At 38.2% G+C, this 16,087-nt stretch overlaps 1 protein-coding gene across 6 annotated transcripts in view; it reads right to left on the reverse strand.

The window, feature by feature from the left end:
* RNFT1 (ring finger protein, transmembrane 1) overlaps positions 1-10,378 on the reverse strand; it is a 34,077-nt gene extending 23,699 nt beyond the window's left edge. For 4 of the 6 annotated variants that reach the window (XM_029211269.1, XM_029211268.1, XM_029211270.1 and 1 more), the window contains exons 1-8: positions 9,675-9,879; positions 8,490-8,947; positions 8,214-8,290; positions 6,975-7,075; positions 4,614-4,767; positions 3,841-3,999; positions 3,103-3,168; positions 420-521 (exon numbers count right to left, since the gene is read on the reverse strand). In XM_029211269.1, coding sequence (XP_029067102.1) covers positions 420-521; positions 3,103-3,168; positions 3,841-3,999; positions 4,614-4,767; positions 6,975-7,075; positions 8,214-8,290; positions 8,490-8,947; positions 9,675-9,844 — 1,287 coding nt within the window. In that variant the 5' untranslated portion in view covers positions 9,845-9,879. Of the gene's footprint in view, positions 1-419; positions 522-3,102; positions 3,169-3,840; positions 4,000-4,613; positions 4,768-6,974; positions 7,076-8,213; positions 8,291-8,489; positions 8,948-9,674; positions 9,880-10,236 lie in introns of those variants that run through there. The other 2 variants (XM_029211271.1, XM_029211272.1) reach the window with 2 other exon arrangements.
* Positions 10,379-16,087: the final 5,709 nt, after the last annotated feature.

Here is a 16,087-nt window from a genome sequence, read left to right on the forward strand (position 1 = left end):
CTACATAAAAATTATTAGAACTGGGCTTCCCTGGTGGCGCAGTGGTTGAGAGTCCGCCTGCCGATGCAGGGGACATGGGTTCGTGCCCCAGTCTGGGAAGATCCCACATGCCGCGGAGCGGCTAGGCCCGTGAGCCATGGCCGCTGAGCCTGCGCGTCTGGAGCCTGTGCTCCACAACGGGAGAGGCCACAACAGTGAGAGGCCCGCGTACCGCAAAAACAAACAAAAAAAATCATTAGAACTAAGGGGCAAGATCTAGCTAACCTACCAAACCCCTAATCACAAATAAGAAATTAGTAGTGTGTGCCCTGAATGCCACTTTCTGCTGAATAGTGTATATTTCCCTATAAGTAACATAAATGTGACGTTTGCAGATCACAGAGAAGTGCTGTACTGAGGTTTCTTAAAAATACAGTTACCTGACAGGTGAGAAGAATTGGCTTTTGAAATTCAGCTTGACATATTGAACAAATATCATCCACATCTGAACACTGTCTCTTGCTGGCAGCCACTCCGTGACTCTATAAAGATAAGAAGTTATGTTCCTACAATTTTCTTTCTTTTCTGTTCCTTAAATACATAGATGGTACTGTATTTCTCAAATCTCCAAGGAACTAGGCATTTGAAAACTCTCCCAAAGGATATAAACATTTCAGAGCTGAACTATGTATGCAGAATGATGCCTGGATGGATCACAGCAAGGTTAACTCGCTATGTAATACATAATAGGATACTGGAAGATTGTTAGATTCATTGGATTCCCAAATAATGACAGTGCTTCAAATTCAAATGGCTTAAGAGACTAAGCGATCTGAAATATAATACAGCATTATGCAATCTATATTCATGTACTGTGTGACCCAGTACTGCCAAATTGAGCCCACTTATTACCTAGGACACTTTTCAAAAAAGTCAGTCCAGAGCTTGGCTGGCTGAATGTAACTCATGTAGAGACTCCTTTAAAAATAGGTTTCTGTGCTCCACACTGGTGATTGATTCAGTAGGTCCAGACATACCAGGATGTAACCCAGGAATCTAATTCCTGAAAGCTCTCCACCTGAGTTCAATGTGAAGGAGGTTTGGGGACCACTGAACAGTATCCTGCCACTAAATCTAAAAATAATTTTAATTATCGTCCTTATCACAAAAGTTGGAGCATTTAGTACTACGAAAGAATGGTAAAATTTTACAGAAGAACTGTAATTGCAAAATGTCACTTGGGTAGAGTTATACTGTCAAACTGAATAATAACACAAATCTTTGAATTTCCTTTTCTTCTTAAGTCCTAAAAAAAAGTTTCTGATCTCTTTAAGATCTTAATAACTTCCTTACCAAATTCAGTAGAATTTAGTCATTAACTAGATGTGACAAAATGTTACAAATGAGATCAGCTTTCTGTAGAAATGATGTGGAAAAGGTGGCTGAGGAAAAGAAAGAACACCCAAGTTTCGGTCATGGTAATGAGAGCAAAAGCATGACTTGACTCAGCAACCTGAAGCTGTGACCTAAACTTCTTGTTATCGAGGGTTAACAAAATCAAACTAAGACTCAACGGATGAAAACATTGAAAATGAAGATTTTTTGAGATTGGTCATGTTAAAGATTCCAGAAACAAACTGAGATACTGATGGATGATCTTGGTGCCAGTTTCCCTTCAATGAATGTCATTTAGCAGAGTACACTGCAGATATGTATGCTGACAAGCTTTTAAAATAGCACCCTTGTCTGGCACTTTGCAGACTCCCTTCAGGTGAAGACATCCTGATGATGATTGCCATTTTCAGGGCAACATTAAGGAACATGAGAATCCCGGGAATAAAACAGAGTGATCTGTGATAGTCTTTTTATGCTTCACAGAGAAAGAATATCAAAAGTATTTCAGCTGAAGCCTTACTACATTAATTGCTACAGCAAAGTGGCCGATACATAATCAACTGAATAAACTCAAAAGCTGAAGTCTCAATTTTATTGTATCTTATCTAAAGAAAGAAGTCTGAATAGGATGCAGCAAAACTTAATACAGGGCTTCCCTGGTGGTGCAGTGGTTGAGAGTCCGCCTGCCGATGCAGGGGACGCGGGTTTGTGCTCTGGTCTGGGAAGATCCGCGGCTGGGCCCGCGAGCCATGGCCGCTGGGCCTGCGCATCCGGGGCCTGTGCTCCGCAACGGGAGAGGCCACAGCAGTGAGAGGCCCACGTACCGCAAAAAAAAAAACCTTAATACATTACTGTCTTTAGGAAAGGGTGCCCTGGCCAGTTAGTTTACTCCACTTTGTTGGTATAATCCTGGTTTTTTTTAAACATATATTATTAGACTGGCATTCTTGTACATCAGATTCCCCTGAGTCCTGACCACATAATTGTGAAGTACCTAATGGACTGCAAAACTGAGAATCAAACTCTGAAACCTGGTGATCACACTTACATACTGAGAACTTCTGAGGCTACTAAATAGCAAATGAGCTATTTATCATTTGGGCTATGATACCCTTTTTCTGCAGTTTGTTACATCAGTAGAATAACATAATAAAGTTACAGTTGACATTGGAGTCTCAATTTATTGTTAAAATTGTTTTGTTATTGTTAAATTTACTGTTATTGTCATGAACTTATTTGTGCATACAGAACTGCGTGTTGGAGAAATTTTTCCAGTAAGAAAATTTCAAGGGACATGATTTTTGGTAATGAGCTTTCTTCATATACACAGTAAATTATGGTATAAGCACTTTCACAGAAGTTGAATAGGAGTTAATGAAAATACACAAAGCTACTATTTGTGGCTTAAATAAAGGAAGAGAAACAAAAGTTCATAAGATTTTTAAGGGAATGTTTATAAACCCTTAAGAATGTCAAGTGATTTGAAAGGGCAAGAGGCAAACTCAAACATAGAAGTACTTCATCAACTATCAGGTGGTTGTCAATGTGCAAGTTAAATTATCACAGAAACAAAACCTCTATATCATCACAGCCCCAAGTGCCAAAGTACAAGAAGTTTTTCTAAAAAACCACGTAATTATGAAATCTGCATTTGTAAAACTGCTGAACTAAAACATTTTTATAATGTAGAAAGATAAAAAGTCTTTTTTCTGATTAAAAAATACTTACTGGTCGTGTAAAAAATATTCGCAAAACCTGTCTGAAAGTTCTCAGATGTCCAAAAAAGTCCAGAAGCTGAAAGAGAAAATAATTCATTTATTCAAAGAGCCTTACCTGCTAAACTCAGAGATCAAAGCTAATATCAAATACTGATATTAATTTTATGCTCATTGCATATCACAACTAATCATTTCATTCTAAATATATTTAAAGTCCAATTATGGAATATTTTACTCAGTTTATCAATTTCAGCCAACTCTTAACCAAAATGAAGTACATCTGAATGCCCAGAGTTACAATTTGGTCAAGATAAATATAAACAACTAAATCAAAGGCAAGGCAATTTTATCTGGTTCACATGTCCTTAACCTATTTAACGTTTCATAAAGTGATTAAGCTGAGGGGAACAGGCATAGAGGGAACAGGACAAGATACTCCACTAGTTTGAGAATTATGTGTATGAGAGATGCTACTGTAGGGGATGGGTATGTTCTATTCTACTTGTTCCCCTCCACCTTAGATAATCCATGCTTAGAGGTCCACTCCCCCAATAAAATCTGAGAACCACTGGATTAAGATACCTATTTCCATTTCTCCATTTCTAAGTAGATATAGAATCTGCCATTACTTCAAACTAGTGATATGAAGATAAACTATAAAATATATAAAGAGAAAAGCAGTCATATGTAAAATATGTAAACAGTATTATATGAATCATTATAAATGATAAGATTTATTGTTACCTACTTTTAGTATGAGGTAGAGTAAAGCCAGCAATATCCCAAGACTCCATCCAGTTACATTACCAAACTCCCCATAGCTTATAAGGTAACGAAACCAAACTGGTACGGGGACAAAAGTTCGGTAATACTGACATAATTCTTCTAAAACCATATACCAATAACCCTAAAAAGGAAGAAAAAAGAAAACAAATAGAGCCACCCAAGGTACTTACATGCACAATGCAAATACTTCATATTGGGCTGAGAACATCATGGGTATATGGCACAATAACACAACTATAAAATTAATCTTCATAATGATAATGGTTATGACTGACAACCTCAACTTGGTTCTTTAGATATTAAAGTCACTGAGTGGTCTGTTTTCAAAGAATTTCTAAAGAGTGACTGAAAATGTCTTATGTATAATAAAACATTTTGCTGATTATAAAAATTTAAAGTTTTCATTAAATATGAAAAAACACTGAATAACTGCCTAAGTCAGTTATCAATTAACAATGCCCTGGAGGAAAACAGAAGTGTAAATATATATTTTCCCATATATGATGTGGGGACTCATTTTTAGATTATTCCAAAGCAAATATAATTGAGTTTATTGGAATAGATTAATATTTAGGTTCAAGTCTTTGACCAAACAGCTGCCAGTCTGAGATAATATAATTAAAATTAGGTTATTGAGCAAACTGAAAAATTATAGAAGGAATCATTTAAGCAAAGACTAAATAGCATTAATATGGTCTGCTAACAGCTTTCCAATAAAACATATTACTTTCTTACCTTGGATTTAAAAGGCATGATGAAAGAAGGCACCAATAAAATAAGGCATTTTAAGCCCATGAAGAGGAATTTCAGAATGAAGTCTGTAATTCCAACGATCCAAAGTACGTCCCAGAAGCTCGAATAGTCCAAAGTAGGATTAAAAAAAATTAAGCTACCAAGAGAAAAACATCAAAACTTACCAGAGCAACATAAAAAGATGTAAGTGTCGATGGGGGTTCTAAATTTACTACCAAATATTTAATTTGATGTGTAAAAATAAGAGTTTGGCAAGATGCTAGAGTTCATGTAAATAGAATGGAAGATCATTTTGCTTATTTTAAAAAAACCTTTTAGGGACTTCCCTGGTGGCGCAATGGTTAAGAATCTGCCTGCCAACGCAGGGGACATGGGTTCAAGCCTTGGTCTGGGAAGGTCCCACATGCCGCAGAGCAGTTAAGCCTGTGCACCACAACTACTGAGCCTGCGCTCTAGAGCCCGCGAGCCACAACTACTGAGCCCGTGTGCCACAACTATGGAAGCCCACATGCCTAAAGCCCATGCTCTGCAACAAGAGAAGCCACTGCCATGAGAAGCCCACACACTGCAAGGGAAGAGCAGGCCCCACTCACCACAACTAGAGAAAGCTCACACGCAGCAATGAAGACCCAATGCAGCCAAAAATAAATTTATTAAAAAAACTTCTTAAATGTTTGAATTTCAAATCTTCCCTCCATAAAGAACGAGTCTTCCTAACTTGCCATGATTGATATCTTTCTAGCCTATAATCTAAAAAACTCACAAATACTCCGTAGCTGCCAATCTGTCTTCAACCAACTCCAGTCAGGAATCTAACCCCTCCTTTCCACTGAACTGTTTTTGTCAAGATCGCCAACTCCCTCCCTCTTGCTAAATTCGAAGGTCACTTTTTCCCCCTCTTCTCTCCTTGAAATACTTTCTTCCTAGACTTCTGACACCACTGTCTTCTAGCTGTTCTCATATGTGACTGATGGTTCCTTTTTTTAAAAAATTTATTATTTTTGGCTGCATTGGGTCTTCGTTGCTGCGCGCGGGCTTTCTCTAGTTGCGGTGAGTGGGGGGCTACTCTTCGTTGCGGTGCGCGGGCTTCTCATTGCGGTGGCTTCTCTTGTGGAGCACGGGCTCTCAGCGCAAGGGCTTCAGTAGTTGTGGCACACGGGCTCAGCAGTTGTGGCTCGCGGGCTCTAGAGCACAGTCTCAGTAGTTGTGGTGCACAGGCTTAGTTGCTCTGCGGCATGTGGGATCTTCCTGGACGAGGGCTCGAACCCATGTCCCTTGCATTGGCAGGCGGATTCTTAACCACTGCGCCACCAGGGAAGCCCCTGATGGTTCCTTCTTAAGTCTCCTTTGCTGCTCCTCCTCTGGCTAATTGTGGGCATGTCCAGTCCTGGGCCCTCTCCTCTGTCTATACTTTCTTTCCCTGATTAGTCTTGTCAAGTTCCTTGGTTTTTAAATATCAACCATATGCTGATAACACCAAAATTTACAGCCCTGACCTCTACTCTGAGCTCATGACAAATATCTATAATCACTTTAACAGTTCTACATGGCCTCTCAAACTTAACATGTTCAAAACAAAATTACTGATTTTCCCTCAAAACCAGTTCCTTCCCCAGTCTTTCCCAGCCCAGTAAATGGCACCACCATCCAGCCAGTTGCTTAGACTAAAAAAACCCAGTATCACCCTTGATTCTTCCCCCTTACCTACTCACCCAATCCAATCCGAGTAGTACTGGCTACACCTACAAACTATATCCCAGATTTGTCCACATCTCTCCAACTCCACTGAAACCAGGACTTCTAATTATCTGATTAAAGCTGAAAATTCAGAACACTTCCATCTGACATGGAAACTTATCAACTACTGTCCTTTAGCAAGTCGTCTTCTAGAGACAAAGATCAAGTGTTCTTATCACACATACACACAAGAAGGTAACTAAGGAAGGTGATGGATATATTAATTAGCTTGATGTGGTAATCATTTCACAATGTATACATATATCAAAACATGTATATTTTAAATATATACAATTTTTATTTATCAAAAACGAAAAAAGATCACCAACAACAACCTAACGGTATTTAGTAACTACTGATTATATAAGTAAAAATTTAAGTATCAAAAATTATTTATTGAGCACTTGCTGTGAGGCAAGGCACTGGGTATAAAAATGTGAGTAAGTCACTTTAAGCTCTCAATCTTGGAAAGAGACCGATAGGTAAAAATTGAACTCTAAAAAAAAAAAAATTGAACTCTAAGTATGTGCAAGTAAGATATATGCAAAGTGCTATGGAATATACGATTACATAAAAATGTGATTGTGCACTTGGACCTCTAATTACCTGTAATAAAGTGACTGAGAATGAAAGGTGTAATATAAAAGAACAGAAGATCCTGCTAAGAATACCAGTAACCAAGCACACTGAATCTTTGAGCACCTTTCCTGAAAAATAAACAATTTTATAATTTGTTACTTTGAATTATGCCAGAATTTTAAATATCATTAAACTATTTTAATGACTAATTTATTAACTTAGAACATTTTAATAGATTAATTTATCTTAATAAAATACAGAATATTTGTTAAATTGTACATCATCACATTCTATTTTATATACCTTTAGTGAAAAAAACAAAACACATACTTAAACAGATTTTTAAAATACAAGTTTCCTCATTGTGTAACATTACCTATGTTTCAAAGCCAAATCTTCTACAGACTGACATAAAGGACCTACGTAAATAAAAACTTTACTTCTGCAGCTTCCTATTTTTGCCTTCCCAACAAAACAGACTTTTAAAAACTGCATTTATGTTACCAGGGTTTATAAATATAATTTTAAAAATTCTCAATTCAATAAGAATTTAATAAAATGTTTTTAATCTCAGTTTTATAATTGTTTTAATTACTGGTTTAATTAAAAATTTTACTAGTTTTAAACCCTGAATTAAACTTCTATGGTTTGATAGGTTCTAACTAGGAATTTTCAGGTCAAAATGTATGATCCTTTACACAGATATAACCCTTGAAAGTTGCTTGAAATTTTATAAACTAATCCTGTTTTCCCAATAATTTACATGAATAGGAATCTTTTATAATTTCTTATGGAAAAACTTCTTGGGTTTAGTTTTCTTTAAATAAGAGAAACCTAAATAAATAGTGCAATACCCATTTATTCAGTGTACGTTTTATCTGACTATTTTAAATCTTATAGTACAACAGCTGAAGTTTTTAATGATGATTATATTACTTAGTATGGTCAAACTAACTTAAAACATGATAGCACTTGACAAATCAGATCAAATAGTGTGTTCTAAACCTTTTAATCCTTCTGTCTAGTTTTTCTTTATCAGGAACCCAATATACAAAGAAAATAAGGTGAATCAATTCAGTATTAGGACAGATCATTTATTCCAGGTCATTTAGATAACAACATGTAATATATCATGGATGGTACATTATATCTATTTAAATTTATCAAATAAACTATCTTATCTTTATTCCTATTTCTCTCAAAAATGAGTATATAATTCTACAGGGAGAAACATTTAATAATTTTTTAGTTGCTGGTTATACTTACTCTTAGAAAAACCTGATTTACAATGCTTTTGTTTGCATATATAAAAGTTGTAAGCAGCCCAATTCCAAGAGAAATTCCTGTTAGAAAATAAGGTCCAGTTAATTGAAAGGAAAAAAAAAGAGCTAACATGACATGAATTTAAAGGAAGCATATACAATTTTAAAAACTAACAGAAAATAAGAAACTGAAATACATAGGTTAAAGTAGATTACCAATAAAGAAAGAAAATTAGCTGCATGTAGTAATGAAAGAGCTCAGTGTTTTATTATACCCTACCTGTTATATGCTGCATAACAAGTTTGACACCCAGAATCAAAATATATGGAAGACCTTTTTGCAACCACTTGAAGGGATATCGGAATTCTGAGAAGGAGCTACTACCATGATCTCCAGACTCCATCTCGGTATCATCAGGTTGCCTTGCTTCATTGTGGGAGTGACTCCGTAAGCGACTGTGTACACATCCATGGGTACAGCCGTGGACACCTGACCTTACATTTCTGGAGCTTGGATTTTCAGCACATTCTTTAGGCATGGAGTTTATCTGAATATGAACATCTCCAGAATAAAGACAGGAAGCTTCTCCTGTCAATCTTGTTTGGACACACTGGGAGGCTGAGGCATCCTCAGTGCCTGCAGCTCCTGAAGGGCTGTGCAGTTGGCTACAGTTGGCTTGCATGACCCCTGAATACTTTTTCTGTGATCCAGATTTCTTTGCTTCAGGGCTCTGTCTCCTAAAAATCAAAGCGCAGAAAATATTCTAAGTGAACAGTTAAGTACAGGCAATATATTGCTCACTAGGAATAATTTATTCACTAAAGGAGAGGCTGACAGTCACAGTACATGAATTATTTCCAGGTTATCTATTGCTTATTACTAGACTCCTCCATCTTCTCCCTTTATGCGAAGGCTCTGCTGCTAGGCAAACTATCCTTTAGGGAACATCTGCTACCAAAAAAGTTCAGCTTCAGATGCCTCCAGTTCTCTAATGACAGAAGGAACCGGCAAAACAGTCAAAATATGGGTGCTCAGCAGATGTTAATGAGTACTAGTACTCAATCATACTAGAACACTTAAGTACATTTACTTTGTTCAACTGGAACAGTTTCATCTCTGATGTAGATTCTACATCTAATAAGAGTGAGTATTTTTTTTAATGTGTGGAAAGGTTAGGAAGAAAAAAGCATCAAATCTTAACTCCTCATTAAGTATCATCATGGAGAACTAATAAACATTTCATTTAGGTGACCTACAAATTTCGTTTTATGCTGAAACAGCTTTCCCAAAGCTAATAAGTTTCCAATAATTAATACCAAGAGTATTTACCTTTTCCTGTCCCCCCCAAGGATGTTACCTAAATACCTTTAAAATAGGAAGACTTGGGGAGTCACCATGTAATTGCTAAGTGACTCTTTATTCTGAATAAGGATAATTACGTAGTCTGCACATTAAAAATGCCACCTTTGAGGGGAGGGGCGTCGGGAAAGAGAACACTGGCACGGAAAGATCCCAAATGACGAGTGTGGGTAGCCGTCGTGGATCCAGCTGACGAAACGCAGAGCCTTTCTGCCGTTTCTGTAGGAGGAAGCTGGGGTTAACGTCAGGGCATGTTCCGTGTCATTCTCTTTCATTCCTAGGTTTGGAATTTTTTTTCTTTTTTCTTTTTTTTTTTTTTTCAGTTACTGTTGGGCGGTTTGGTTTTTAGTGCCATTCACTAGAGGCTTTCACTGATGCTCCAACGCCACGACTGCTATATATTTCCTCCAACCTCTGAAGACCGACGCTGGACGGGAGAATTTCAGCGTCTTTTTCCACAAATAAAAACAGAACCCTCCCGCTTTCCTCCAAGTACGAGCAAGAAAGGGGAGAAAAAGGGAAGAAAAGTAAACGCAACGGGCTCTTCCGGAATCTCCAGGACAGATTTTTCCTCCCACGTTCGACCTTCGAGTACCTCAGTTATTCTCCCCAGAGCCCATTTCGCCGCGGCCCCTCGCCTCCTTCGCCCGCTTCCCCCAGGCCTGACCTCTCATGACGATGAGCGCACCGAGTCCCGGGCAGCGACTGCAGAAACAGCGGGAGATGCCGCCTCGAGGCCTTCAGTCAAGGCCATCACCTTCAGAACCACCGCCAACAACTCCCGCCCAGCTCGGCGGCAGCGGCGGCGGCGGCGGTGGCGCGCGCGCTCCCGGACGTCCTCACGCGCGCGCGCCCCGGCCCCGCGCGACGCGCCGAGGGACTGGCAGCGACGACGGGGCGGGGCAGAGGCCGTCTGGGGGTGTTGGCTGTGAAGAGGCGGCTGTGGCCGAGAAGCGACCGCAGGCGTCTGCGTTAAACGATAAGCGAATGTGCGTAGGTTTGTGTAACTCGCCCCAAGCCGGTTAAAGGTCTGGAAGTTTTGAGGTTAAAAATGTTTTAGCCTTCGGAACCTCCCCTCGAGGGAGGAGCGTGCTGTTGGGTGCTCACCTGGTCCTGCTCCCAGCGCGCCTGGCTTCTGGAAGCTGCCCAGCGTTTTGGTCCCGCTTGGCTCGCGTCTCCCGGGACCTGAGTTGGAGGAGCCACGTTGGCGAGGGGTCGGAGCGCCTCTGAGAGAGCTGGGCGGGGCGGGAGTGTTCTGGTGTCGGCTAGCTCAGCTGACCCAGTTGTGGCTGGACGGTGAAGTTTGAACTGAACTGGGTTTCCGTTACAATCCTAACTTTGCACTGTGAGAACAAGGCCCTGCTGAAACCTGAGGAGATAGAATCGGAGAGAAGTGGGGGACGGTTTGGGTGGTGGGAGGGGTGGAAGTAGAAGTTAGAGTTTAAAAAACTTGTCTTGTATGGGGTATAGGGGACTCTGTACTATCTTCGCTATAACTGTTAACCGAAAACTGTTCTAAAATAAAAGATTTATTAAGAAAAAGTTTAAACGAAAGAAACAAAGAACCTTGCCTCTTGGTCTCTAGCCAAAATGTATTCTAAATGATACTTAATTGTATTCCATGAGTCTGCCCCATTCCCACAACCACCAATAGCCTTTCTATTTTGAACCTCAAGTTTTTTACCTTTAATTTCTAGAAATTGACGTGAAGTAAGTAACTCTTGGTGGTTAGGTCTTGAAATTAAAAATCCGTGCCACGCTTGAGGTGTGCAATCTTCCCTCACTAGAGAGGGTAAATTTTCATACATATACACACATGTCATGAGTTGAATATCTAGTGGGAAAAGTGATACTTTGTCTTTTTACTGGTCACTGATTTAAAACCATTCAAAACTTTGTTAGTTTGCTGGTGTGTGAATTTTTAGGCTTCTTAATCATGAAATTGTTTGCACTTTATTTTCTCCTATTTCAGAGTACAACTGAATCCACTGTTTAACCTGAATTAACCACTTTGAGGTTGTACTTAAATCATATTAATTTTATTACCAAACCATTTCCCTTGGTTAGAAAGGCACTCTCCCAGTCCCCACCAACCGGTATTAGATCTGCTTCCCCTTGAGATATTGCAAGATACTTGCTTTTGTGTGTGTGTGTGTATATGTCTCCATGAGCTTCACTAATGTAAGTCTTCCCGAGAAATTAGGTTTCTGGGTCAGTGAGTCTGTCTTAGTCTGTTTGGGCTGCAGTAAGATATAGCCTGGATGGCTTATAAACAACAAATTTATTTCTCACAGTTCAGAAGCCTGGGAAGTCCAAGATCAAGGTGTCAGCAGATTTGGTGTCTGGTGAGTCCTGCGTCCTGGTTTATAGACAGTGTTGTCTCCGGCTGTGTCCTCACATGGTTGGAGGGTGGTGGAGCCCTTTGGAAACACTTTTATAAGGGCACTAATCGCCTTCATGAGGGCTCTGTCTTAATGCCTTAATCACCTACCCCCACCTGCTTATACTATCACATCGGGGGTAGAATTTCAACATATGGATTTTGTGGGGGGCACAAAAATTCGGTCTGTAGCAAAGGCTGAAGCCAAGATCTGGGCTGTAATGAATTTTTCAAGGAGACTTATTTGTTTAATATTGATATATTTTATCATTCCAACTACAACATGGATATTTTTATTTTAAACTTTAAAATTTATGAGAATTTAGGAAACAGAAAAAAGAGACTCAATCTCACATAATCCAGCTACCACCACAATGAGGCATCAATATATTTTAGTACATTGATAATTTTAGTATATTTGTAAATTTAGTACATTTATGTACCTTAAATATTTTCCTGAGTTTTATGACCCAGGAATCCTTTCATGTGTTTGTTGGCCTTCTGTATATCTTCTTTGGAGAAATGTCTGTTTAGGTCTTCTGCACATTTTTGGATTGGGTTGTTTGTTTTTTTGATACTGAGCTGCATGAGCCACTTGTATAATTTGGAGATTAATTCTTTGTCAGTTGCTTTGTTTGCAAATATTTTCTCCTATTCTGAGGGTTGTCTTTTCATCTTGTTTATGGTTTCCTTTGCTGTGCAAAAGCTTTTAAGTTTCAATAGGTCCCATTTGTTTATTTTTGTTTTTATTTCCATTACTCTAGGAGGTGGGTCAAAAAGGATCTTGCTGTGATTTATGTCATAGAGTGTTCTGCCTTTGTTTTCCTTAAGAGTTTTATAGTATCTGGCCTTACTTTTAGGTCTTTAATCCATTTTGAGTTTATTTTTGTGTATGGTTTTATGAAGTGTTGTAATTTCATTCTTTTACATGTAGCTGTCCAGTTTTCCCAGCACCACTTATTGAAGAGGCTGTCTTTTCTCCATTGTATATTCTTGCCTCCTTTGTCAAAAATAAGGTGACCATGTGTGCGTGGGTCTATCTCTGGGCATTCTATCCTGTTCCATTGATCTATATTTCTGTTTTTGTGCCAGTACCATACTGTCTTGATTACTGTAGCTTTGTAGTATAGTCTGAAGTCAGGGAGCCTGATTCCTCCAGCTCCATTTTTCTTTCTCAAGATTGCTTTGGCTATTCGAGGTCTTTTGTGTTTCCATACAAACTGTAAAATTTTTTGTTCTACTTTTGTGAAAAATGCCATTGGTAGTTTGATAAGGATTGCATTGAATCTGTAGATTGCTTTGGGTAGTATAGTCATTTTGAGAATGTTGATGCTTCCAATCCAAGAACATGGTATATCTCTCCATCTGTTTGTACCATCTTTAATTTCTTTCATCAATGTTTTATAGTTTTCTGCATACAGGTCTTTTGTCTCCTCAGGAAGGTTTCCTCATAGGTATTTCATTTTTTTTGTTGCTGGGGTAAATGCGATTGTTTCCTTAATTTCTCTTTCATATTTTTCATCATTAGTGTATAGGAATGCAAGAGATTTCTGTGCATTAATTTTGTATCCTGCTACTTTACCAAATTCATTGATTAGCTCTAGTAGTTTTCTGGTAGCATCTTTGGGATTCTCTATGTATAGTATCATGTCATCTGCAAACAGTGACAGCTTTACTTCTTTTCTGATTTGGATTCCTTTTATTTCTTTTTCTTGTCTGATTTGCTGTGGCTAAAACTTCCAAAACTATACTGAATAATAGCAGTGAGAGTGGGCAACCTTGTCTTGTTCCTGACCTTAGAGGAAATGGTCAGTTTTTCACCATTGAGAATGATGTTGGCTGTGGGTTTGTCATATATGGCCTTTATTATGTTGAGGTAGCTTCCTTCTGTGCCCACTTTGTGGAGAGTTTTTATCATAAATGGGTGTTGAATTTTGTTGAAAGCTTTTTCTACATCTATTGAAATTATCGTATGGTTTTTATCCTTCAGTTTGTTAATATGATGTATCACATTGATTGATTTGCATATATTGAAGAATCCTTGCATTCCTGGAGTAAACCCCACTTGATCATGGTGTATGATACTATTAATGTGCTGTTGGATTCTGTTTGCTAGTATTTTGTTGAGCATTTTTGCTCTATGTTCATCAGTGAGATGGGCCTGTAGTTTTCATTCTTTGTGACATCTTTGTCTGGTTTGGTATCAGGGTAATGGTGGCCTCGTAGAATGAGTTTGGGAGCATTCCTCCCTCTGCTATATTTTGGAAGAGTTTGAGAAGGATAGGTGTTAGCTATTCTGTAAATGTTTGACAGAATTTGCCTTTGAAGCTATCTGGCCCTGGGCTTTTGTTTGTTTGAAGATTTTATTTTATTTATTTATTTTTTTTGTGGTATGCAAGCCTCTCACTGTTGTGGCCTCTCCCGTTGCGGAGCACAGGCTCTGGACGCGCAGGCTCAGCGGCCATGGCTCACGGGCCCAGCCGCTCTGTGGCATGTGGGATCTTCCCGGACCTGGGCATGAACCCGTGTCCCCTGCATTGGCAGGCGGACTCTCAACCACTGCACCACCAGGGAAGCCCCTGTTTGAAGATTTTTAATCACAGTTTCAATTTCATTGCTCGTGATTGGTCTGTTCATATTTTCTATTTCTTCCTTTTCAGTCTCAGAAGGTTGTGCTTTTCTATGAATTTGTCCATTTCTTCCACGTTGTCCATTTTATTGGAATATAGTTGCTTGTAGTAATGTCTCATGATCCTTTGTATTTCTGCAGTGTCTGTTATTCTCCCTTTTCATTTCTAATTCTGTTGATTTGAGTCTTCTCCCTTTTTTTCTTGATGAGTCTGGCTAATGGTTTATCAATTTTCGTTATCTTCTCAAAGGACCAGCTTTTAGTTTTATTGATCTTTGATATTGTTTCCTTCATTTCTTTTTCATTTATTTCTGATCTGATCTTTATGATTTCTTTCCTTCTGCTAACTTTGGCTTTTTTTTGTTCTTCTTTCTCTAATTGCTTTAGGTGTAAGGTTAGGTTGTTTATTTGAGATGTTTCTTGTTTCTTGAAGTAGCTTTGTCTCACTATAAACTTCCCTCTTAGAACTGCTTTTGCTGCATCTTATAGATTTTGGATAGTTGTTTCCATTTTCATTTATCCCCAGGTGTTTTTTGATTATCTATTTGATATCTTCAGTGACTCATTGGTTGTTTAGTAGCATGTTGTTTAGATTCCACTTGGTTTTTTTTGTTTTTTTGCAGTTTTTTTCTTGTCGTTGATTTATAGTCTCATTCCATGTGGTTGGAAAACATGCTTGATATTATTTCAATCTTCTTAAATTTATTGAGACTTGTTTTGTGACTTCGCATGTGATCTATCGTGGAGAATGTTTCATGTGCAGTTGAAAATAATGTGTATTCTGCTGTTTTGGATGAAATGTTCTCTATATATCTATTAATACCTATATTAATGGCATTAATAGATATATTAATATCTATATTGATCTTGGTCTGATATGTCATTTACGGCCAGAGCTTCCTTATTGATTTTCTGTCTGGATGATCTGTCCATTGATGTAAGTGGGGTGTTAAAGTCCCATACTGTTATTGTCAATTTCTCCCTTTACATTTGTTAGTATTTGCTTTATGTTTTTAGGTGTTCCTATGTTGGATGCATATATATTTACAATTGTTGTATCTTCTTGTTTCCCTTTACCATTATGTAATGTCCATCTTTGTCTTTACCTCAAAACAATCTTTGTTTTAAAGTCCATTCTGTCTGATATAAGTATTGCTACCCCAGCTTTATTTTTGTTTCCATTTGCATGGAATACCTTTTGCCATTCCCTTTCAGTCTGTGTGTGTCTTCAAATCCGAGTGAGTCTCTTGTAGGCAGCATATATATGGTTCTTTTAAAAAAAAATCCATTTACCCACTCTGTATCTTTTGGTTTGTTTTTTTTTTCTGATATGTGGTTTTCATTTTCATTTAGTTCAGAATATCTTCTTTTTTTTTTTTTTAACATCTTTATTGGAGTATAAGTGCTTTACAATGGTGTGCTAGTTTCTGCTTTATAACAAAGTGAATCAGCTATACATATACATATATCCCCATATCTCTTCCCTCTTGTGTCTCCCTCCCTCCCACC

This window comes from Monodon monoceros, unplaced genomic scaffold, assembly GCF_005190385.1.
Source record: "Monodon monoceros isolate NGI ecotype Baffin Bay Population unplaced genomic scaffold, NGI_Narwhal_1 Super_Scaffold_9, whole genome shotgun sequence".
NCBI classification, from domain to species: domain Eukaryota; kingdom Metazoa; phylum Chordata; class Mammalia; order Artiodactyla; family Monodontidae; genus Monodon; species Monodon monoceros.